Source organism: Xyrauchen texanus, chromosome 4, assembly GCF_025860055.1.
Source record: "Xyrauchen texanus isolate HMW12.3.18 chromosome 4, RBS_HiC_50CHRs, whole genome shotgun sequence".
NCBI classification, from domain to species: domain Eukaryota; kingdom Metazoa; phylum Chordata; class Actinopteri; order Cypriniformes; family Catostomidae; genus Xyrauchen; species Xyrauchen texanus.
This window is the reverse complement of record NC_068279.1, coordinates 18566032-18591584: the sequence shown is the minus strand read 5'-3', so window position 1 is coordinate 18591584 and position 25553 is coordinate 18566032. Positions and strand designations below refer to the sequence as shown.

At 44.5% G+C, this 25553-nt stretch overlaps 1 protein-coding gene across 1 annotated transcript in view; it reads left to right on the top strand.

The window, feature by feature from the left end:
* Positions 1-25553, top strand: part of LOC127639070 (electrogenic sodium bicarbonate cotransporter 4-like) — a 50302-nt gene that overhangs the window by 17823 nt on the left and 6926 nt on the right. The window contains exons 5-17 of the mRNA XM_052120914.1: positions 585-640; positions 3746-3903; positions 4125-4212; positions 4375-4529; positions 4774-4902; positions 5187-5361; positions 12979-13112; positions 13331-13602; positions 14239-14273; positions 15298-15489; positions 23313-23426; positions 23555-23716; positions 24039-24217. Of these exons, the coding sequence (XP_051976874.1) occupies positions 585-640; positions 3746-3903; positions 4125-4212; positions 4375-4529; positions 4774-4902; positions 5187-5361; positions 12979-13112; positions 13331-13602; positions 14239-14273; positions 15298-15489; positions 23313-23426; positions 23555-23716; positions 24039-24217 (1849 nt within the window). The remainder of the gene's footprint in view (positions 1-584; positions 641-3745; positions 3904-4124; positions 4213-4374; positions 4530-4773; positions 4903-5186; positions 5362-12978; positions 13113-13330; positions 13603-14238; positions 14274-15297; positions 15490-23312; positions 23427-23554; positions 23717-24038; positions 24218-25553) is intronic.

Below are 25553 nucleotides of genomic sequence, written 5' to 3'. Positions count from 1 at the left end.
TACCAGATGCATTGTAAATGTTAATTCAATAATCTCTATCATTTAATTGTATAAATCCAAAGAATAATTACCATGTCTGATTTATATACAAAAATATCTTTAAGAATTTAATACATTATTAATCTTCATTCAAGAATCTTTAACATTTAATTTAATATTTAAATGTTTAATTTATGTTAAAATAGGTCTATGTTGATGGGCTGCCATTGAAAAGAGAATTGTTCTGGATTTCATGTGCGCTATACTATTTAAGATGGCAGTTTTGTGAATATGTTTTAAGTCTGAGGAAGAGTTGGACTCTCAACATGTCACTACTCATCTATTAAAAATCCTGTTCATGGGAACTTTGCAGGTGTACACTTCCTTTTTTCTACTTTAGTTAGAGAACAGCCATGCATTGGAATGATGTCAGAGTAGTTGTCAGGGAGCTAGTCAGCTTTGTTCTGTTAGAGGTAGACATTATGAATAGTTATACTTTTGCTCTTATGTAATTTGTCAGTTATTTGTGAAATGTGAAAAGGCACACCTGTGTTTTGCTTAAATGTCATGCAGTTATGTATAATTGTGTCTCTGTGTCCTTATAGGCCACGCTCAAAGCAGAAGTATGAATGACATTGCAGACTCACCAAGCACAGACCAGGTCAGTCACATGATATCAGTGTGTGTGTGTGTGTGTGTGTGTGTGTGTGTGTGTGTGTATTTGTACACAGTAAGCCACAACTTGACAAGTCAGAACAGCCTTTGTTTTGTTCATGATACGTTTAATCAGAACATTTCTGTATGCTTGTGTCTAATACAGTAATTTATATTTGCCATGACCGGTTTTTCAGATTGACAAATTCAAGCAAGACGGATTTCAGAAATAAGTGCCTCGTTTGATTCATTAGCCATCAATATATTTAATTTTTTATACAATAGCTCTATAATATAGATTAACCTACATTTTAGACACAATGTGATCAGTTCTGAATACAGACAAGTAGAGTGATACAAACAGTGAATTGTCCCTGAGCATTCCTTGAACGCTGCTAGTCCAAACAGATTACTGGACCAGAACTAACAGTTGTATTTTGGAATTTATCGAATACATTTAGGTCCACACAATTTCAGTTTTTTTTTGCAGTGGCAGTGAGATCTGACCACATTTTTGAGGTCACAGAAAGAAGTGATTGTGTAGTTCTCCAGAATCATTCATTCAAGGGTTACATTAATCTTTTGTGAACTGACCTGATTTGGTCCAGAACTCTTTCAACATCACCAAAATAAGAAAGTCCTTCCATTTAACATGAATGGATTTTGACTTTCTATTTGTGATAAAGAAGCAAAACCATTTACAAGGGTTTTTGTGTCATTGCCAAGTATTGATTTATTTGACATAATAATTACTCAGTTGATTGTATTGTGCATGTAACAAAGTCAACTACACTGGTTCTCAACCAGGGGGCCGGGACCCACTAGGGGGCCTCAGTACACTTCTAAGGAGGCTTATAATTTATTTAAAATAAGAAATATTAAAATAATCCAACTTAGTTAAAATGCTAAATATACTTTCAGATGTATGCTCACAAATTATAAACAGACTCTTTCTGAAACTTCTAGAATAAAAAATTATCCATGATTAATTATTTTAATCAGACACGTCTAGTTTGTGCGAGGGGGCCTTGGAGTCGAAAAGATTGAAAACCACTGAGCTACAGCATGTATGATTGTGTGTGTGTGTGTGTGTGTGTGTGTGTTGCTCTGCTAATTTGATATGCGGTGCTTTGCTGTGGCCTGGTGTCTGGGTCAGTATTGATCTGTGATCGGGGACACGTGGCCATCTGACTATGTAGTCCTCGTGCTGAGCTCTCACGTGCATAGAGATACCCGGGAGGTGCGGGCTGCCCCTCTGGAAAATGGTGTCACTGTCTCCATTTTGTTCATGGGTACAGACAATGTACAGCTATATTAATTTATTTATTTATTAGTGTCCTGCTTTTGTTCCTTGTTCATGAAGATATATTAAGATACTGTAGATATATTACAAGAAATGTTTTCATCATTTTAGATCACATACTTCTCTACTGATTGCTTTATTTAAAATGTTCGATGCAGAAGAGTCCATTAGGCTTTTAATATCAAGGTTTATACTTTTTTTTTATCTTTATAATTAGCTTGATTTGATTTTTCTTGTGCCGGACCAAGAAGTCCCCATTAGCAGGACAGAAACAACAACATGATTTTGAAAATAAAACCATTTAGCAAGACAATTGGGAAACACTGAAACAGTTCTTTGAGGGATAGTTCACCTAAAAATGAAAATTCTCTCACTGTTTACTCACCTTCATGCATCCTAGGTGTGTCTTTCTTCAGCAGAACATGCAAAGATTTTTAGAAGAATATCTCAGCTCTGTAGGTCCATACAGTGCAAGTAAATGGTGATCAGACCTTTGTAGCTCCAAAAATCACATAAAGGAAAACAAAAGTAATCCATATGACTCCAGTGGTGAAATCCACATCTTCAAATGCGATATAATAGGTGTGGGTGAGAAACAGAACAATATTTAAGTACTTTTTTAGCTCTAAATCTCCACTCATTTGTGAGAGTGAAAATAAACCGGCACCACATGTGACTTTCAGATGTAAAAGTGAAAGTGGAGATTTAGAGTAATCAAAAGGAATTAAATATTGTTCTGTTTCTCACCCAAACTTATTACATCACTTTTGAAGATGTGGATTTAACTCTGGAGTCTTATGGAATAATTTATGTTTCCTTTATGTGATCGTTGGAGCTACAAAGGTCTGATCACCATTTACTTGCCCTGTATGGGCCTACATAGCTGAGATATTCTGCTACAGAAAGAAAGTCATACACATCTGGGATGGCGTGAGGGTGAGTAAATGATAAGATAATTTTCATTTTTGAATTAACTATCCCTTTAAGGGCAGGCTGACACTGAACTTAAAATGTATAAACGGAATGAGTGAGCATACATCTATGAGCATACATCTATGAGCATACAACATAAATACAAAAATGAAAATTTGATTTAAATCATATATTGCTGTTGATTTAAAGCACGTATGATAAATTTGTCATTTAAAAATCAAGCCTTGTTATAAAAATGAAAAACCTAGTTTCACAACCTCACAATGCTGTCAGTTTACAGATTGTAGCCCAGCTTCCAAACTCATTTCAAATGTGTTATTGGAGATTGTCAGAAAGATTTATTTTTTATTTTTCCATAAGCCAATTCACATTCAGCTGTGTTTGCCTGATAAGCTAACTCCATTCCTCTGCATCTTTCAGGTTCATTGTAGAACCTTCCACAAGAATGACATAATACCTGAGTACATAGGCCTACTGTATGCTTAGTGTACAATTTGTTCAAAATAAGAAGGTGGCATTTGCTTAATTTAAGTCCAGACTTTACTCAAGAACTTCAGGAGGAGGAATGGTTCTGTCCGTGCCATGATAAAGGCAGAAGACTTTTTTGTTAGAGAGTTTGGAAGGAAGAATGTGTGAATTGCAGATCTTTTTTGAGACTGACAGAGTCAGGCTTTTGTCATTAAATCATGTCATTCAGATTTTCTGTTTAAGAATCTTTGGTATAAAATACAAGGAGTGCACTACAAATTAAATAGAATAAATAAATAAGTACAGGGGAATAAGATAATTCTGTAAAATGGGATCTAAATATTGTTTTATTAAAAGGGAAAAATATGACCTATTATGTTATATCTTCTTTGTTTGCCTTGATTTCAGCTGAAGAACAAATTCATGAAGAAAATCCCTAGAGATGCAGAGGCATCCAATGTTCTGGTGGGAGAAGTGGATTTCTTAGAGAAACCCTTTGTTGCATTCATTCGGCTAGCTCAGGCCACTACTCTTGGGGGACTGACTGAAGTCCCAGTGCCCACCAGGTAACAGTTTTCCATACAATGATAGTATAAAATGACAAAATGCATACGTTTCAATAAGGCTTCATAAAAATAAGTCCACACGACTGGCATGATACAAAACTCATATATTTAGCTTTGTGTGAGGAATCTTTCTGTAAAAACATTCTGAGATTAATTAATGAAAATAATGTAAATAATTCATAAAATTAATTATAAATAATTAATGTTTTCTCTGACAACAGATTCTTGTTTGTGCTACTTGGGCCTCCTGGTAAAGCCAAATCTTACAATGAGATTGGCCGTGCCATTGCCACACTCATGGTGGATGATGTAAGTTAGATTGTTTTTTAATTTTTTACTATAGCCTTTATCATTAATGCTAAATTCGTTGGGGTAAAAATAGACAAGAAGAGTAAATATCCTACAATATCCTTTAAAATGGGCGAAGTTACATTGATTTCCTTATAGAAAAGGTCTCTATTTTATCTGCAGCTCTTCAGTGATGTAGCATATAAAGCCAGGGACCGGGAGGATCTGATCGCTGGCATCGATGAGTTCCTGGATGAGGTGATTGTGCTTCCACCTGGAGAATGGGACCCCAAAATTCGCATTGAACCCCCCAAAAAAATTCCCTCAGCTGACAAAAGGTAAACCTCACTCTTCTTCAGAGGATTTTTAAACCTAAATACTAAGTTGTCATTTACTCATCCTCATATTGATCCAAATTCGTATGACTTTCTGTCCTCCATAGAACACAAGATGTTGATTCTGCTCTTTTTTCATACAATGAAATTGAATGGGGAGTCTTACAGGTTTGGAACAACATGAGGGTGACCAATTACATTTTTTGTGTGAACTTTCCCTTAACATTGCTCTTTGTTTGTTGAGAAGGAAGTCTGTGTTTTCCCTCAACGAGTTGGGTCAGATGAACGGGACAGCAGGTGGAAAAGGAAACGTTAGTGAGGATGAGGAGATGCCTGTTCCACATGAGCTTGGTGAAGAGCTGTCATATACTGGGAGGTGAGTGTGCAAAGGCACTGATTGAGTGGCAGCTATAAGCCCTCTGATCTTGAGTGGTTTAGGTTCAGGAGTGGTAGATGTTCCTATCTGTCTTTATGCATATTTTAAAGGTACTTCAGTGCTTCAAGGATCATATCTTGATCAATATGTCAATAAAAGGAAAATGTAATGGGCCTTTTTGGCACTTCTTCTAGAGGGTGTGTGAGGATAGATTAAAAAAAGGTGCCTTCTGCCAGTTCTCTGTTTAAAAAATAATGGATGAAGCAGCTATGTTTATGGGGCAGGTTCTGTGGTGGACTTTTCCTTGACATCAAGAGAAAGCTCCCCTGGTACCCCAGTGACATTTATGAAGGCTTCCACATTCAGTCCATCTCTGCCGTGCTCTTCATCTACCTGGGCTGCATAACCAATGCAATCACCTTCGGGGGCCTTCTAGGGGATGCCACAGACAACTACCAGGTACGCCCTACAATTTTCTGCTTGACTCGGCACATGACAGTTAGTTTAAAGTTGAATGTCTAAATGTTTTATGGAGCAGTTTTCAAAAAGGATTCTGACCTAACTTATATATAATGATTTATGCATTTCAATTCAATAACAAAGTCCCATAAAATTGAATTCAGTAATCTTTAATAAAATCAAATAAAAACCTCAATATTTTAAGTTTTGTTAATTACAATTTGTTAAGCATTACACAGTTAAATTTGATGGAATTTTGCTATGAAATTGAAATGCGTAAATATGCTTATAAATATGCTAAAATATTTTTTGAGTGTTCTCTTTAAACCCTTTTCTAATTTAACTCTAGGGTTATTATAGTTTTAAATGTTTAATTTCATTTTTATTTAAATTTTATTTTCAATTTGTCATTTCAATTTTGTTTTGTTTTCATTAATTTTCACTTGCTGATTGTTAGTTTTAGTTCTTTTGGTGTTTTGTACTTTTGGTTTATTTGTATGTTTTTAGTAAATTAGTCGAAGGAGTCCTTCATTGTAATTTTAAAGGGATAGTTCACCCAAAAAGGATAATTCCATCATCATTTACTCACCCTCATGCCACCTTAGATGTGTATGACTTTATTTGTTCTGCAGAACAAAAATGCAAGTGAATGGTGACCAAAACTTGAAAGCTCCAAAATGCACATAAAGGCAGCATAAAAGTAACCTATATGACTCCATTGGTTTAATCCTTTTCTTCTGAAGAAATATAAACATTTTGGAGGAGAACAGACCAAAATAATTTATAACGTCTAGGTTACGTATGTAACCTCCGTTCCCCGTTGGAGGGAACGAGACGTTGTGTCAGAGAAGCGACACTAGGGGTCTCTCTTGAGCGCCGATATTCACCTCTGAACTATGAAAAAAGGCCAATGAGAGTTGGCAACCAGTATTTGCCTGTCCCGCCCCCGGACATACGGGTATTTAAGCGGCGCAAATACGGGAGTTCATTCAGGATTTTTCTGAGGAGCCGGAAATGGTCCGGCCACAACAGGGGCTCGGCTCAGCGACGTGGCAGGGGAGACACAACGTCTCGTTCCCTCCATCGGGGAACGGAGGTTACATACGTAACCTAGACGTTCCCCTTCTGTCGCTCTCTCCACGTTGTGTCAGAGAAGGGACACTAGGGGTCCACTTAAAAAGAGCCATGCGCTGAGCCGTGTACGTGATCTGCTGATACAGGAGCGAGCAGGTATTCCTACGTGCAGAACGACCAACTGTATCAGGCTGCACGTACCCTTCCCCAATGCCCCATTTAAGCCATCAGGATTCCTTATCGTTACCCTGGAGGGGGGAACAAGGTGATGGCCGCCAACATGGGAACGGGCCATCCTGGCTGGGCCTCTTTTCTCTCTATGTTTCTCGCATAGAGCAACTACGGCCGGGGCCCTTACACGCATTGAGGGAAAGGGGTCTTAGCCCTTATTAGGGTGGAGAACACCCTGCGGAGGCCACACCTACCCGGGAGGGGAGGCAAATTTTGAGTGGCAAATACATCGCATGGCCTATACTTAGGTCTTATGCGGAAAAGTAGTGCGGTGGTAGATCCAGCCTCGCAGAGGGGGGAAGCATACAGCACGGCAACCGGGAAACACGGAGTCAACTCGTGAGGGGACAGAACCGTGGTTTTACACACAGGGGGAGTCCGAACAGGAGGCCTTACCTGTGGGGCACCTATACCAGTACAGGGTAGCTTGCGGTACCCGCAGTGGTTTGGGTCGGCGAGTTCCTCCGCAGAACTGCGACCCACGAGGGCCAGGGAGGAGTCAGCCAGTGTCCCAAACCTGGGATCTCCTGGGAATGAAGGCACACTGTTTCCCCTGGTTAGGGGGAAGGGCGCTGGGTGCAAGCGATTCACCCGGTCAGATCGTGGACGTGCCACCGAGTTCTACGGGCTCGGTACCTGAGAGAACACGGGACGATACTGACTCAACTCGGAGATTGTAGAATCTCGCAAAAGTGTTAGGTGTTGCCCAGCCCGCTGCTCTACAAATGTCTGCTAGGGCAGTGACCCTAGCCAGTGCCCACGAGGACGCAACACTCCTGGTGGAGTGGGCTCGGACCCGCAAAGGGGTGGGGCACGGCCTGGGTGTGAAAAGCCAGGGAAATGGTGTCGACAACCCAGTGGGCGAGTCTCTGCTTGGAGACAGCATTCCCTTTCTGCTGTCCCCCAAAGCAGACGAAGAGCTGCTCAGAGCGTCTGGTGCTCTGTGTGCGGTCCAGGTAAATACGTAAGGCACGTACTGGACACAGCAGTGAAAGGGCTGGGTCTGCCTCCTCCCGGGGCAGCGCTTGCAGGTTCACCACCTGATCCCTGAAGGGTGTGGTAGGAACCTTGGGCACGTAGCCCGGTCGCGGTCTTAGGATCACGAAAGTGTCCGCCGGACCAAACTCCAAGCAAGCGTCGCTAACAGAGAACGCATGCAGGTCCCCGACCCTCTTGATGGAAGCGAGCGCGATCAGCAGGGCGGTCTTGAGAGAGGGCCCTGAGTCCAACTGAGTCAAGCGGCTCGAAGGGGGTCTCCGGAGTCCCATAAGGACGACCGAGAGATCCCAGGAGGGAAACAGGTTAGGCCGGGAGGGAGTCATCCTCCGGGCACCTTTTAGGAACCTGACGATTAAGTCGTGCTTACCAAGAGACTTGCCGTCTACCGTGTCGTGGTGGGCCGCAATAGCGGCAACATACACCTTGAGGGTGGAGGGGGACAGCCTCCTCTCCAGCCTCTCCTGAAGAAACATGAGCACTGACCTAACTGCGAAGGTAGGCCGGCTAGATCCTCCGCGTCCCGTCCAGGGACCAGACGTGGAGATTCCAGAGGTCTGGATGCGGATGCCAGAGCGTGCCCCGTCTCTGAGAAAGAAGGTCCTTCCGGCCGGCCGGTTCAGACGAGTCCAGAGTAAACTCAGAGTGCTTTGAGTTTATTCTCAGCACCAGAGCTGGCGGTTTATGTAGGCCACCACCGTGGTGCTGTCTGTCATGACTAGGATGTGCTTGCCACGAATCAACAGAAGAAATTTCTTCAGGGCAAGAAAAACGGCCAGCAGCTCTAGGCAGTTGATGTGCCAGCGCAGCGGGCCTCGGTTCCACCAGCCTGCGGCTGCGCGCCTGTTGCACACGGCACCCCAACCCAATTTGGAGGCGTCGGTTGTAACCAGAACGCGACGGGACACCTGCTGCAAGGGTACTCCTGCCCGTAGAAAGCAGAGGTCTGTCCAGGGTTTGAAGGTTTGGCGGCAGGTAGGGGTAACTTCCACGCCGTGCGTGCCGTGGCGCCATGCTCGTCTCGGGACTCGAGTCTGGAGCCAGTGCTGAAGTGGTCTCATATGCATCAACCCCAGTGGCGCGGCCGCCGCGGAGGATGCCATATGCCCCAGGAGCCGTTGGAAACGTTTCAAAGGGACCAGGGTGCCTGGTTCGAAAGAAGTGAAGCATTCCAGCACTGACTGAGCACGTTCGTTGGAGAGACGTGCTGTCATTGAAACTCTAAACCGAGAAAAGAGATGCTCTGGACCGGGGTGAGCTTGCTCTTTTCCCAGTTGACCTGAAACCCTAAACGGCCGAGGTGCTCGAGCACCTGGTCTCTGTGTGCGCATAGTAATTCCTGCGAGGAGGCCAAAATGAGCCAATCGTCGAGGTAATTGAGTATGCGTATGCCCGCTCCTCGTAGCGGGGCAAGAGCCGCCTCTGCGACCTTCGTGAAGACGCGAGGGGACAGAGACAGGCTGAAGGGGAGGACCTTGTACTGATACGCCTGGCCGTCGAACGCGAACCGTAGAAAGGGTCGATGTCTAGGGCGAATTGAGATGTGGAAGTACGCGTCCTTCAGGTCTACCACTGCGAACCAATCTAGATGCCGGACGCCAGATAAAATTTGTTTCTGGGTAAGCATTTTGAACGGGAGTTTGGACAAGGTCCGATTGAAAACTTGCAGGTCCAAGATCGGTCATATGCCGCCGCCTTTCTTGGGTACAACGAAGTAAGGGCTGTAGAAACCCTTCTTCGTTTTGGTCGGAGGGACAGGCTCTATCGCGTCCTTGATTAGAAGGGAGGCGATTTCCTCACGCAGGGAGTGGGCATGTTCGCCGTGCACTGCGGAGGAACGAACACCCACGAAGGGGGGCAGAGACCTGGCAAATTGAATTGCGTAACCGAGTCAGATGGTCTGGTGCAGCCACCGTGACGAGCTGGGCAGTGAAAGCCATGCCTCTAAGCTCCGTGCTAGGGGCACCAAGGGGACGAGTATTTTGGACGTACCCGGCGGGGCTTCGCAGCGGTGCGGAACAGGTAACGCGGCGTCGGGAGGCGCTGTGGCGTCCTGAGGCTCTGGTGCTGAGAATAAACTCAAAGCACTTACCTTGTTCCGCGCACCCGGCAGGGGGCGGGTTCGTGACTGAGGAGGAGGTCTGATGCTGGCGTCCTCTGGACTCGTCTGAACCAGCCGGCCGGGGAACAGTCATGGGGCTGAGGGCGGGAGCACCGCATCCTGAGCGCCGAGACTGTTGAGGCCTGAAAGCACAGTGCCGTGAGAACGGCATTTGCGGGTCATGTGACCCAGAGGTAAAGGAAATAGCTCTTTTATTGAGAATTTGGGTACGGGGCGCGGCAAATGAAAAAACAAAAGATTCTCCTCCCGGCCCTCCACCGGGGGACGGAGTGGTCTTACCAGCTCCGGAGCTAACTTCTTGTCCTCTGGGTCCGCTGTCTCAGGGACGCTTGGGAGCCTTCCGGGTCCTCGAAGGGGTCCGTGAGGCAGGGGGCGTACGCTTCCTGCGGTTTGTTCGACGCCGGGGCTGAGAGCTGGGCCCAGGTTGGGGCGGAGCAGAAGGTCTTCTGGCCGCGGGAGGACGCCCTCGGCGAGCAGGTGGGGCCTGGGCCATGGCGGCAAGCTTGCGGCGCGGCATGATGTGCAAAATGGCCTCCGTCTGCTTCTTCACCAGGGAGAACTGCTGGGCAAAGTCCTCAACGGTGTCGCCGAAGAGGCCGAACTGGGAGACAGGGGCGTTGAGGAAGCGAGTCTTGTCAGCTTCACGCATCTCAACCAAGTCCAGCCATTGCTGACGTTCCTGGACCACCAGAGTGGCCATCGCCTGCCCGAGTGCCTGCGCTGTGACCTTCGTCGCTCTCAGGGCGAGGTCGGTCGCTGAGCGCAGTTCCTGTAGCGTGTCGGGATCAGGGCCACCCCCGTGCATATTGTGAAGTGCCTTGGCTTGGTGGAACTGCACGAGAGCCATGGCATGCAGGGCGGAAGCGGCGCGTCCGGTAGCGCTGTAGGCCTTCGCAGTGAGCGAGGATGTTGCTCTACAGGACCGGGAAGGTAGTACAGGGCGGCCCCGCCAGGTGGTAGTGCTTCCGGGACATAAGTGGAGCGCAACAGCTCTATCCACCTGGGGGATCTCCGTGTACCCGTGGCGCGCTCCGCCGTCGAGGCTGGCGAGGCGGATGAGCAGGTGGCGGTGCGACGAGTGGAGAGGGGTGCTCTCCACGAAGACGTCAGCTCATCATGCACCTCCGGGAAGAAAGGAACCGGGGCGAGGCTGTGAGCGGCGCCCAACGCCCAAGAACCAATCGTCCAGCTGTGATGGCTGTGGGGAGAATGGAGGGTTCCAATCCAGACCCACGCTGTTGGCTGCCCGGGAAAGCATATCCGACCTCTGTGCATCGGCCTCCTCCTGGGCGTGCAAGCCCGAACGCGGCAGCCCAGAGGAGCCCTCAGCATCAGAGCCCACGCCCTCCGATGTCGCGGCGAACTCATCTGCTTCCATCGCAAGAGGGTAGGCAGACTGGCTGTGAGGCAAGTCGCCGCCACCTCGAGCGGGGACGGGAGTCAACGAGCGTGCCGGGGCGTGGGTGGTCCGAGGGGGCGTACCCGGCGGAGCTGCACCCGCTGCCATCCCCGAATCGCCTCCATCGCCAGCCGCATCGTCCTCAATCCCGTGGGAAGAAGGAGCGATGCGGGGGGCGGCTGGAGTGGCCTGCTTACGGTTGTAAGCAAGCCGCGACCGCAACATTGTCATGGTCATGTTCTCGCAATGAGAACATGAACCATCTACAAACGCAGCCTCATTGTGATCGCTGCCCAGACACACGAGACAACGCCTGTGGCCGTCGGAAGCGGAGAGTATTCTACCGCATCCAGGAACAACACAGGGGCGGAAAGTCATCTTTATAAAGACGCGTCCTTAAAAGGACGTTCAACGCCGCTGTGTTTTTGCTCTTTTAGAGGAAATTACTCTTTTAAATAAAATCACTCTTTTATGAATGAAAGAACTCGTGAGAGATCTTTCTTATCTGCAACTGTTGATGCGCTCAGGGGCAGGAAGTGCACAGCCGTGCAAACAGGAGAAAGCCGCTGTTGTGCGCCGTTCACGACCATCGGCTCCGAAGAAATTTTCTGAATGAACTCCCGTATTTGCGCCGCTTAAATACCCGTATGTCTGGGGACGGGACAGGCAAATACTGGTTGCCAACTCTCATTGGCCTTTTTTCATAGTTCAGATGTGAATATCGGCGCTCAAGAGAGACCCATAGTGTCCCTTCTCTGACACAAAGTGGAGCGAGAGACACAGAAGGGGAACTCCTTTTTCACTGTATATCTTTCCATTGCAGTTTCTCGGCTCTGTCAAGATTTCAAGTTTGATTACTTTTCCTAGTGCTAGATGCATGTGCAGAGTGCTAGGAAGTGTAATCAAGCTTGAAATCATGATCATGCTGAGAAATTGCAATGGAATGTTATACAGTGATGTGTAGATTTATAGTGAAAAAAGAGTTATGTTTTGATCTGTTCTCATTCAAAATTGATTGGATTGATTCAAAAGACATGGATTAAACAACTGGTGTGGTATGGATTAACTTTATGCTGCCTTTATGTGCTTTTTTAAAGTTTTGGCCTCCATTCACTTGCATTGTATGGATCTTCAGAGCTGAGATATTCTTCTAAAAATCTTTGTTTGTTCTGCCTAAGAAAGAAAATCATACACATCTGGGATGGCATGAGTGTGAGTAAATGATGTGAGAATGTTTATTTTGGGTGAACTTTCCTTTTAATATTTTACATTTACATTTATGCATTTGGCAGATGCTTTTATCCAAAGCGACTTACAGTGCAATTATTACAGGGACAATCCCCCCGGAACAACCCAGAGTTAAGTGCCTTGCTCAAGGGCACAATGGTGGTGGCCGTGGGGTTCGAACCAGCGACCTTCTGACTCCACCTACACCAACACCACTCCGCATTTTATATCTGGAAAAATTGAATACGTTAACTGATATCATTTGAATAAGTTTAACACTGATAAAGTTCTCAGGTCTGTCTTGTTTTATTGTATATCTAGTGCCATTTTCAAGAAGGCAGATTGTAAAGGTTAATTTTATATACAGTGTATCAAAACTAAAATTAACTTTTTTTAGCATTTAGTAAGTTTTGGATTCATGGAAATATATTTTAGTTTAGTTTTCTCCAATTAAGTTATGTTTATTTTCATTTTTATTTAATAATACAATAACAACATCTCTTTTCCTCCCCATCTTGTTGTCTTGTCTTTCTCCCTGTTTATCTTTCTCTGTCTATTTCTTTGTCAGGGTGTGATGGAGAGTTTTTTGGGCACTGCACTAGCAGGAACTGTATTCTGCTTGTTTGGCGGTCAGCCTCTCATTATTCTCAGCTCAACAGGACCCATCCTCATCTTTGAGAAACTGCTTTATGAATTCAGCAAGTGAGATAGCAATCCACACCATTCCATTGTAATTTCACAGTCCTTTATTGAGGACAATAATCAGAAAATCAGCTTTGATTGCTTACTTTCATCAGAACAGCATAATACATAATTTATAATCTCTCTTCATTGATGCAAATAACGGATTTCTCACTTGCAAAGCAAATTTGTTTATCTCTTTGTTTATTGTTTCTTGAAACGTTCTTTTTTTTTTTCAGAAATAATGCAATTGATTACATGGAGCTTCGGCTGTGGATCGGAATGCACTCTTGTGTGCAATGCATCTTCCTGGTTGTCACAGATGCCAGTTACATCATAAAATATATGACCCGCTTCACAGAGGAAGGCTTCTCGAGCCTCATCTCCTTCATCTTCATCTCCGATGCCATCAAGAAGATGGTGGGAGCCTTCAAATACTATCCCATCAACACCGACTTTAAACCAGACTACGTGACTGCCTACAAATGCGAGTGTGTGGCGCCAGACCCGAGTAAGTCCATTCTCGGCGGAGAGCACATCAGTTATGGAATTGATTTTGGAGGACTTATTTTGAAGTGAATTAGATATAGACCAAATTCACCTTGATTTATTGTGTTTGGATTGTGTGATTTAGAGGCTAAGCAAAATACTGAACTGTCAGTATGTTTGACTATATGGACGTTTCCAATACTAATTTCTTGATTAAATAATCTTCCTCTAGGTGTTTGAAGAGAACTGGCTGAGTGCATGTGATTATTGTAACTTATTTGTTTTATGTTTGTTTTTGCTGCAAACCCCCAACGTGGCCGCTGATTGATGTAAGTATTTCTCAATATGCATGAGTTTACACTTGACAAATAGCATCTTTTATCATGTGCTTATTCAAATGGGCTTGCAGTTGTGAAGGAAATGTAGCACTGATGCTTTATTAAAGCATATTTAGGCACTTTTGATGGTTTTCAAACCCATATGGAAATTTCAGTGGTGTCACACCTGCAGTCAATTACAGTTGCCAAAGCTGGCTTTGATCTTGTATAAATCCTTCTAACAAAATACAATTCAGATTTCCATTTGTTCTGATCAATGTCCTCGCTGTCTCTCCCTCACTTTGTTTGTTCAGTGGCACCAATGATCTTCGGTGTTGTAGTCCCAGTGCCAGATAATACCTCTGCTAACTTTGGTGTAAGTGCCTAATGTCTTCACCTCATGCACATCTGTGTCACTGAAATGTAGCATGACCTCATATTAGATTAATGCCTTTGTGAATTCACATTTGTATCACTATATCACTGTATCTTTATCATGTAAGGCTGTCAATCCATTCAAATTTAATCACATACTGTAAATCAATACTAAGATAAGCCCCCAAATAAAGAAAATTCAATACATATAATAATTAATACATAACAATTAAAATAATGGTAAATATATTATATAGCCTATAATTATTATAATACTTACAGATATTAGAAATCTGTATTTGTATTGGATTATTGAGGCAGTTGAGTAAAGAATTAATTAGGCAATACAAATAGTGGATTATTTCCATATCAAAGCACTGTCCCACAGTTACATACATTTGCTATTACGGATGTGTCAGACAGACGATTGAGAGTGTTGTATTAGATTGACATAAACGCTGCTTTTTTTAGGACGCGTTATCAAGTTAAATGCAGTTGAAACTTTGAAAATTGCGCCTTGGGATTATCACTTGGTTTTTTGCCATTGTGCAACTGACAAGGGAGCTCGATAGGTTTGTGTGAACAGCTCTCTTTAAAGCTCTCTTTAAGGCTCATGAAAACAATGCATGTACTTCAAGCTTGAATTGCTCTAATGGTAGGAAAATACATGCTTTTATTAAGGAATTTACGTACGGGTCAGAGGGCATGATTAATTGCGTTCATTTTTTTAATGCGTTATTTTTATGTAGTTAATTACACTAAACTAACATGTTAAATTGACAGCCCTACTTAAAACACTCAATGTCTATTATGAGTGAATCCAATGAGATTATAACAAATGGATAAAATCTGTATATTGTATTGCATTTTTGGCCCTGTCCTGTTTTATTCTCTCTTTTTTTTCCTCTTTCATTTTTTGGCATTCATCTACCTCACATCAAACCCTTCCATTCACCCCCTTATCTAAATGCCACCCTCCTATCCCTGATATCTACCTCTATCTACGTGTGCCTCCTGTCTCTCAGTTAAATGTAACAGCTCTGGACTGGACTCAGCTGAGTAAGAAGGAATGTGTGAAGTACGGGGGCGCACTGGTGGGAAAATCATGCAAGTTTGTCCCAGATCTTGCTATCATGTCTTTCATCTTGTTCTTTGGGACCTACACTATGACTGTCACTTTGAAGAAGTTCAAGTTTAGTCGATACTTTCCCACCAAGGTAAGACCAGTGGACAGTGGAGGAAATTTATTTTAGGAGTTTTTCCTCCTTTCCAAACCCATTTTTCTTTTTTTTCTCTCTTTTTTTCACATTTGTTCCTTTATCCTTACAATTTTATGCCAAAACCCTTGAGACTATCTTCTGCTTAAGATAAATGTTGGCTCTCTATATTTATTCAGAATGATCCTAACAATCAACTATAGGATTTAGTTGTGCTATGTTGTGTGGCATGGACGTAAGTAGTATCTTTCATTGTGATAGATCATATAATATAGATACATAGTGGCTCCAAAAAGTATGTGGACCATTAAGCCACACTTAAACTGGTGCATTAGATAATGAAATATCAAAGCATGTATCATGTATTTTAAGGAGATATAGGAGACCGTGCGCGTCTGCGCTGATTATGGATTGCTCGTCAACTGAGCCTTCCTCGGTCAGAAGGAATAGGCAAATCCAATGGTGCAGTTTGAGTATTTATTGAGGAAGAGTCAGGTACATTGAGGTGATGATGGTTCACAGGTATTAATATAACCAAATAGGTGTGTTTGTGGGGGTATGTATATGTATGTGTGGTTATATCTTAAGGACGCACACAGCACTCATACACACAAGATTCGCGCAGGATAAACAAAGGATGACAATTCTCTGCACCGTGAATAATGCTCTCATGGCACTGTACCACACCCAAAGTGAAAACGCCTACCACGAGCGATCAGAACTACCAACGAACATATGCATTATGGGTAACGTAGTCCATGTCAGGGCACAGACTTTTAACAGCCGCCCCTGTATTTGCTTAGCAAATACACTCATTCAAAAGTCAACTAGTTTGGATAAGTGCTGCTTGAATCCTCAGGCATTTCAGGGAGTTCCACCAATTTGGTTACCGGGCGAATGTAGATACTGTCTTTAACCTTCACCTCCGCAGCTCGAACAACACCATCTGTCCCTGGGAAAACCTTGGTGATAGTCCCAACAAGCCAAAGTCCTCTGGGAAGGTTGGAGTCAACGATCATCACAATTTGCCCCACAGTAGCATTATCAGTGGATTTCCTCCATTTATGTCTCAGCTGAAGCCCTGGGAGGTAGTTCTGGACAAAGCGTTTCCAGAAATGATCACTGATCACCTGACTGTGTTTCCATCTTCTGTTGGAAAGGGCATCATGAGGGCCGTATACCGCCTGTGGTAATGCAGCGTCGCGCCGCCCCATTAGCAGCAGGTTTGGCGTGATGGGGTCGGGGTCAGCCACATCAGATGAAGCATATCCGAGTGGTTTAAAATTAAGGAGTCCTTCAACTTCTATGAGAGCTGTTAGGAGCACTTCCTCTGCAACAACTTGGTCTTTCAGGACGCCTTGCAAGGCTGACTTAACGGATCGGATTTCCCTCTCCCAGGCTCCCCCAAAATGAGGAGAGTATGGTGGGTTGAAGTGGAAGTTGATAGTCTGATTAGCCAGTTGCTGCTGCAACTTTGGTGCCATGCTCTCAAAGGCGCTCTGTAGTTCTTTATGGCCACCCCTGAAATTGGTGCCCCGGTCGGACCACAGCTCGTATGGCTTCCCCCTGCGTGCAATAAACCTGCGTAATGACATTAAGAAATGAGTATCAAGGCTAGGGATGAGATCTAAGTAAATGCATCTAGTGGTGAGGCATATATAGATGATTCCCCAGCGTTTCTCTCTCCTACGCCCAATCTTAATCAGGTATGGACCGAAACAGTCTACGCCTGTAGACCAGAAGGGCAGTTTGTAGAGTCTCAACCGAGATAAGGGAAGGTCAGCCATCTTTGGTGTGGAGGGTGAGGCACGCCATCTCCTGCAGTCCACACACCGGTACTGATGTTTCTTAATGGCCTGGCGACCTCTAAGGATCCAGTAGATGTGGCGTAACTCTGCATAGAGTCTCTCTGTACCAGGGTAAAACAGCTGAACATCATAGTGCTTTATGATGAGCTGAGTCAGAGGGTGATCAGGTGATAACACAACTGGGTGGATGCTGTCAGGATCTACATCTGTAGCTTGACGCAGGCGGCCTCCCACTCTGACTAGTCCACTGAGGCTGTCATACTCAGGGGAAAGGGCGCTGAGACGACTGCTCGGGCGAACAGGGTTACCTGCTTGTAGGGCTTGGACCTCCTCTGAGAAACTATCCTTTTGCGCAGATTGAAGCAGCTGAGTCTCTGCCTCCAGGCGCTCACTTGCAGTGTAGGAGGTGGTAGCCACCCCTTGCAGGGATTGGTGAGTGGCCAGAATCAAATCATCTAAAGATGTGTACTGTGCTGAATCTGGCAGACTTGATGATACATTTGTAAAGCCACAGAAGGCGGTCTTTCTGAGTTCTTCACTGCCACATTCTGGGAACTCTGTCGGGGACTTAGGCCAGGTGCCAGGAGTCTGTGTGAGAAAGTGTGGGCCCTGTGACCATCGGCTGGAGACCGTGAGCTCTGACAGTGGTTTCCCTCTTGTGATGTCATCGGCTGGATTATCATCAGAATTCACATACCCCCAATGTTCCGGAGAGGTAAGCTCCTGTATCTCACAGATCCGAGTCCCCACAAAAACTTTGTACCTGCAGGAACTGGACTGGATCCATTGAAGCACTGTCGTGGAATCTGTCCACAGGTAGACTGAGTGAAGGGGTAGTGAGAGCTCAGTTTGGAGTACCTTGGCCAGTTGGGCTCCAGTGAGCGCAGCACACAGCTCCAGTCGGGGTATCGACACCTGCTTGAGGGGCGCTACTCTGGAGCGTGCCATGATGAAAGAGGTGGAGATGTGAGCCTGCTGCTCTATGACTCTAAGGTAGGCTACAGCTCCATACGCCTTCTCTGAGGCATCACAGAAGATGTGAGCCTCATTGGTTGCACTGTTGCTGTTGTGAGGAGGAGCGTAACATCGAGGGATAGTGATATACTGGAGATGAGACAATTCCTTTTCCCATTCGAGCCAGGACTGAAGCAGGTTTCCTTCTATGGGCTCATCCCATCCTCTCTCTGTGCTCCACAGGGCCTGCACAATGAGCTTTGCTATTGTAGAGTAGGGGCAGATATAACCCAATGGGTCATATTGACTGGCCAGTACTTTGTAAATATTGCGTAGCGTCACAGTTGTGTAGGTTACAGGGCGGTGCTTGTATCCCAGGACGTCAGTAGTGCAGTGCCAGCTGAGACCCAGTGTTGACTCCTGAGGATCAAGACTTTTAAGATTTAGCCACAGTTCACAACTATCTGACCTGGCTGTACCTGGCAGATGAGCGACCACCTCAGGGATGTTGCTAGCCCACTGGCGTATCTCAAATCCACCTTGGATAAGCAGCTCTCTCATTCTGACAATGAGCAACTTGGCCTCTTGTGGGTCAGAAAGGGACTGCAAGCATTTATCCACGTAGAAAGCTGTGTGGACAGAGTCATAGACATCTTTATAGGTGTCTCTGTGCTCCCTTACGTGGCTCTGAAGGGCAAAGATAGCACAGCAGGGGCTACACGTTGTCCCAAAGGGCAGGACTCTCCACTCATATACATCCGGGGGCATCTCTGTTTCACCGTCTCTCCATAAGAACCGCAGCAGGGGGCAGTCTTTAGGGAGCAGGCGGATTTGGTGAAACATGGCTTTTATATCTCCGCTCACTGCTACAGGATACTGGCGGAAACGCAGGAGTACACCCAGCAGTGTAGGCCCCATAGGAGGTCCTGGCAGGAGGTAGTGGTTAAGAACGGTCCCCTGGAACTCAAAGGAGCAGTTAAATACCACCCGAGCTTTATTGTTGTGATGTACAATATGGTGTGGTACATACCAAGATTCAGCAGAGCTATGAATCTCTTCGTGAGTCAGCTTTACAACATAGCCAGAATCTACCAACCTCTTGATCTCTTGGTTATATGTGAGTGCCAGGTCAGGATTCCTTGCTAGCTTACGCTCAGTGGACCTCAGAAGGCTTTTAACTACTTCAGAGGAAACGTGTATCTGTGGGAAGTCCTTCTTCCTGAGCAGGGGGGTGGCATATCACTCTACACCATCCACAGGTACTCTGATGGTCTTTGCCTCTAACATGGCTATGGCCTCTCTGTCCTCTTTTGAGCGTGTGACCTCCTTCCCAGGCCTATGAAGGGGAGCGTCTAGTTGCCACAGACGCTGTACATCCTGTTGAAGGGCAATGGCAGGAGAAAGGCATGATATGTTCAAGCAGTGCGCCTCCCCCTGCTGTGTAGTCATACTGCAGCTCGGACCCTGTATGGCCCAGCCAAGCTTGGTGAAGACGGCAACAGGTCCTTGGGCTGAGCCTCTCAGGATAAAACTGACAGGAGTTATGAGGTGGGCATTGTCAGAGCTGATTAACACAAGTGGCTGTATCTGATTGAATCCTTCAAGCTGCACTCGTTGTAGGTGATGATACTTCTCCTTTAAGAGCTCCACTGGGCATGACTGTTCAGCTAGGCTGAGCTGTTGGGCGGTGAAGGCACGCGTGATCTTGTAACGGATTTCTGGCTTGGCCTTTGGGGACACATGGAAAGAAACATAGCCTCCTTTAATATGGATCACATCTTGACGAATAGTACGCAGAGACAGAGTTTCCTCCTCCTGGATTAAGCCTAACAACTTGACAGCAGCAGGGAGTATAATGGTTTTCTCTGAGCCATCATCAAGAAGAGCATATGTGTCCAGAGATTTCCTTTGATAGTGTAACTGGATAGGCACAACCTTAAGCATTACACGGCCAGAGTGACTGATAGGAGCCAAAAACACTCGGCTGGTGCTCACTGTTAGGATATTCAGGTCCCTCCTCTTCGCTTCAGACAGGTCATGAAGCACTAATATGTGCTGTTCTCCACAGGTACTGCACATCTTCTTAAGAGTGCACTGCTCGGGGGTATGTTTACGGCCACAGCGCCAACATTTGGATTTTTCCTTTATCCACGAAGCTACCGCTTTGAGGTCTAGCTTCTTAAAATCTACACAGCCACTGAGGTAGTGCTCTGTCCCTTCACAGTATGGGCAGTATGGCTTAAACTGCTTCTTCTTAGAGGAGGGATAAGGATTAGTAATGTGTGTCTTAGTGTCTATCTTTGGCGGTGTTTGAGCAGGATCTGACCCATAATATATGGATGTAGACTTACTCTGTGCCCTGGACCCTGCAGAGGCTCTGGGGTTGCCCCTCTCTCGGCGTGGTCTGTCTAAGGGCTGTGGCTGAATGGCTTGCCGTGATAACTGTAGAACTTGGGATTTGCGCTCGAGCCACTCGGAGAAATCGTACATATTGTAGGTACGACTGCTGCCAGTGCGTATGATGCCACGTGTAATGCAGTACTCGAGGAAACTGTCTCTGTAGCTAGGCGGAAGCTTAGTGAGTAACCTATCTACGTGTGAACCACACTGGAGCTCACTGGCTGCTACATCGTCCATAGTACTGAGGAGGCCCACTAGGCTGGACACCGCCAGGGAGAAATCTTCAAAGGCTTGAGGTTCACCCGCCTTAATAGGAGAGCAATTAAGTATAGCACTCAGTTCACTCTGGACTAATTGCCTGGGTTGCCCATATCTCTGCTCCAAAGCTTTCATTGCACTAGTGTAGGGAGTGCGGTCGTGAATATAGCATCTGGCCACTTGTAACGCACATGGATGCTCTAACTGATCTATCAGAATGTGATATTTATACTCCTCTGTGAGATGAGCATGTGGCCCAAGTAGGCTGTCCAGTCCTTTCTTCAGTAACACAAAGTCACTATCTCTGCCTGATTTGAATGTCATCAGTCTAGGCTTCGGGATGCCATATGAAGATGCTAGGAGCATCTCCATCAGGTTTGGCTGGGCGACTTCAGCTGCAGGAGGTACTGCATCTTGTGCAGTAAATGCAGCAGGCAGTGAAGGGTAGGCAGAGACTGGTGGATTGGCAGCAGAGTAGTAGCTGGCAGAATCAGGAGGTGGAGCTGCATAAAGCTGGCTATAAGTCTGCTGCGCTGACATCCCCGGTGGTGGCTGATACAGTGACGCTGAGACTACAGGGAAGTCGTGGGATTGTGCAGAGAGTACCTGGGTGGAGCTGCCTGGAAGCTGTGAGTGTTGGTACCTCTGATTGTATAAGGGTTCAGCCTGATGTGGTTCAAGCCTCCTAAACTGTAATGATTGGGCTATTTGATTGACAGGTTGTAGAGCAGGCTGAATCACATGATTCATTCTGGGGGGCGGAGCATATAGCGGTGCCTGCTGAATACCTGGATGGGCCACAGGGATTCTCCACTGGGGAGCAAGCTGTGGCACGGACCAAGGTGTAGACTGACCTGCAGGCTGAAATGCAGTATTCACCCTGGGCTGCAGTGCAGGTGGTGTCACTGTCGGTTGCTGAAGCACAGGTTGAGGTACTAGCACTGCGCCTGGTTGCTGTGCAGGTTGAGCTACAGGATTCGGTGACAGCGGCCTTAGCTGAATATTTGAAATAGGTTGAATAATAGGGCTTAAGGTTAGTGGAGCTGGCTTTGGTGCTGAATGAAAAATGGGGTTTGAATTTTGCAGTGGTGAAGATGCAATATGTTCTACTGGCCTTAACAGGTTCACAGGCGTTCTAATGTCCTGCCTCACTGCTGGTGCCAATACGTGTAGCTGATCAGTAGTATGGATGTTGCTCATGCTCACACTGCTATGCTGTGGTGTTTGGAGTAGAGCAGGAAGCGAAGTGGCCCTATCTCGCTGTTGAGCATCACTCTGAGTTGGTAGAGGATTGCATGATACGCATGATCGCTCCAGTTGTTCCACACCCTTTGTTAATGCGCCACTGGTCTCCTTCATAGTGATTTGCATCTCATTCATCGTTTTCAGTACACTGCCCCAAGCTGCCTCCATCATTTTCCATTTTTTCATCTCCTTCTTCTCCTTATAAGATTCCTCTGAACTGCTGCTGCTTAAAGACTCTGTCTCCTCTGGATCAGGTAGGTCATGCTCATACTCCGCCAAATGTCCAGGAAGCTTTCTGCTGCTTCTTGGACGGGAACTATACTTTGGACTCTTCTCCTGAGGAAATTCATCTTGTGGAGTTGCCATCTTGTTGACTCAGCCAATAAACATCCGGCTCGAAGGACCAATTATAGGAGACCGTGCGCGTCTGCGCTGATTATGGATTGCTCGTCAACTGAGCCTTCCTCGGTTAGAAGGAATAGGCAAATCCAATGGTGCAGTTTGAGTATTTATTGAGGAAGAGTCAGGTACATTGAGGTGATGATGGTTCACAGGTATTAATATAACCAAATAGGTGTGTTTGTGGGGGTATGTATATGTATGTGTGGTTATATCTTAAGGACGCACACAGCACTCATACACACAAGATTCGCGCAGGATAAACAAAGGATGGCAATTCTCTGTACCGTGAATAATGCTCTCATGGCACTGTACCACACCCAAAGTGAAAACGCCTACCACGAGCGATCAGAACTACCAACGAACATATGCATTATGGGTAACGTAGTCCATGTCAGGGCACAGACTTTTAACAGGAGATATAGCAAAAAAATCAAGCAAAACATTGAACAAAAATATATTTTTTTAAGTTTGAAATGATAAAACAATAGTTATGTTAGTTATGATAGTGTAAAAATCACTTTGACACCAGTTTAACCATTATTGTAAAAATGGCTCAGAAAAGTGAAGTTAGTTCTGAGAAAAGCTCTAGCATCACTTGCTTTGATATTTTTTTCATATAATGCAATGATATTCATGGCTAAATTATTTTTGGGTTCACTTTATTTTACATAGCCCTTGAACAACAATGTGTTCAATTGCTGCAGTTGTATTTATTAATATTTCTTTTTATATATATATATTTTTTTTTCAATCAAGCTGAGAAAGTTGATCAGTGACTTCTCTATCTTCATGTCCATCATGACATTTGTGGGGCTGGATATGCTTATAGGTTTGAAAACACCAAAACTCATAGTGCCCACAGAGTTCAAGGTAAGAGTAAATGAAGTTCAACTCACAAGTGAATAATCCTGATCTTGATTGTTTGTGATTTTCCTTTAAAGGTATGTCTATACATTTTCTCAATTGTGTATTGGTGATTTTCTTTTAATTTCATGTAGCCCACACGCCCGGAACGGGGTTGGTTTGTGATGCCATTTGAAAAGAATCCGTGGTGGGTTTACCTGGCAAGCTCTGTGCCTGCTCTCCTTGTCACCATTCTCATCTTCATGGATCAGCAGATCAGTGCAGTCATCGTCAACCGCAAAGAAAACAAGTTAAAGGTAATAGTGCAATGTATGGAATACAGACTTACTTCCTGAGTTTGGATGAATTTGTTCTTTTCTTTCATTAGCAAAAATACAATTTTCTAATTAGTAGTTTCTGATGCTTTTATCCAAACTGACCGACAGAATACTTATTACAGGGTAACCTGGGGTTAAGTGCTTTGCTCAAGGTCACAATGACAATAGTTAATTGGTTGTGCAATGTGGGACTTGAACCTATTACGTTATTGTTACCTACCAAGATCTTTAACCACTACATCACACTACCTATATTCTACTCATTTCCACTTACTTCATATTTTCTTACTGTCTCTTACAGAAAGGTTGTGGGTATCACCTGGACCTATTGTGGGTGGGCATTCTGATGGCAGTCTGTTCTTTTATGGGTCTGCCGTGGTATGTGGCTGCCACTGTCATTTCCATTGCCCACATCGACTCACTGAAGATGGAGAGTGAATCTAGCGCTCCAGGGGAGCAACCACAGTTCCTGGGCGTGAGGTGAGACAGAAAAAGACAACTTCAATATTTAGCAGCCATTTCTATAGATTTCTCTAATGTATGACCTATCAGTTACAAATTATATTTGTATGTATTAAGTAAAAAATGTCTACATCACTAAATATGCTCACAAATAAAAAGTAAAACATATTTGATAATTTTATATTATAGGGTGTGTCTTCAACTTTGTCTACTTTCTTGTCCCAGGGGTTGATTTTTATTAAACCATACAGATTTAAACTTTTTTATTTTGATACTTGAATGTCACATTACAACTTGACATGTTTAAAACTATGATCATTTCAACAAAGAGTGAAATAAACATAAATCATTTCCATATTTGTTATGTGAAAATTATTGAAAATGTAATTTCCGCCATACTAAACAGTTTTGCCCCTAGTATTTATTTATTTATTTATTTTTTCCAAGTTAGTGTAAGCAGAATACTTTTATTGGACGTAATTTACAATCAAGCTATAATTATGCAAACAGTGTGAAAATATTATTTGATTGTGTGTATTTCGGATACATAAAATGTTAGCTATAAAGACAAAGAGAGTAGTAGTAGGCAAAGTAGTAGAGACAAATTAGTAGGACATTTTTTTAAATATTTAATTTCATGTGCATCACTGTCATTTCCATCACATAATTCTGTTAAATACAATATAGAATTTGAGATGTTGTGTAAATGGCACTGTGGTGGGAATTTTCATGACATTGAGAAGAAATGACAAAAATTATATGAATCTCCTGTGTGAAAATTGAAAAACGAGACTTTACGAGCTAAAAGTGCCCAAAGTTTGATGAACCCAATAATTTGATGAAGTGCGTTTGTTATTGTGCATTATAATTTTGGCACAAATATAATGAGGTACACAATACACAAATTTAACCCTGTTGAAAAAACAAAACAAAATAAAAACTGGTTAAACCCACCTAAGCTGGTTTGCCTGTTTAAGGTGATTAAAGGTAATCTCTTTAGTGCCCCCACCTGACCAAGCTGGTTAGCTGTTAAGATGGTCTACATGGGGCTCTATTTTCATGAGTGTGCAAAGTGTAGATCTACGCGCAGTGACCATGCACTACATCTTATCACATTTTCGTGAGAGCGCTAATTCTAAATGTAATTTTTATGCCAGCACAAAGTGCAAATGGCCGTGGGTGGGGAGTGTTTGCAATATCTGTGGTTGTATTGAATGTAAATTAAGTAGCCCATTGCACTAAGACATTTCAAAAGCAGGTCTGTTTTCAGCGCCAAATCTCAGTTTAGTTCCTACAGTTGGAGTTTAGAGATTCCACCAGCAGGTGGTAAAAAGCTCATGTCCAACTTTAAAAA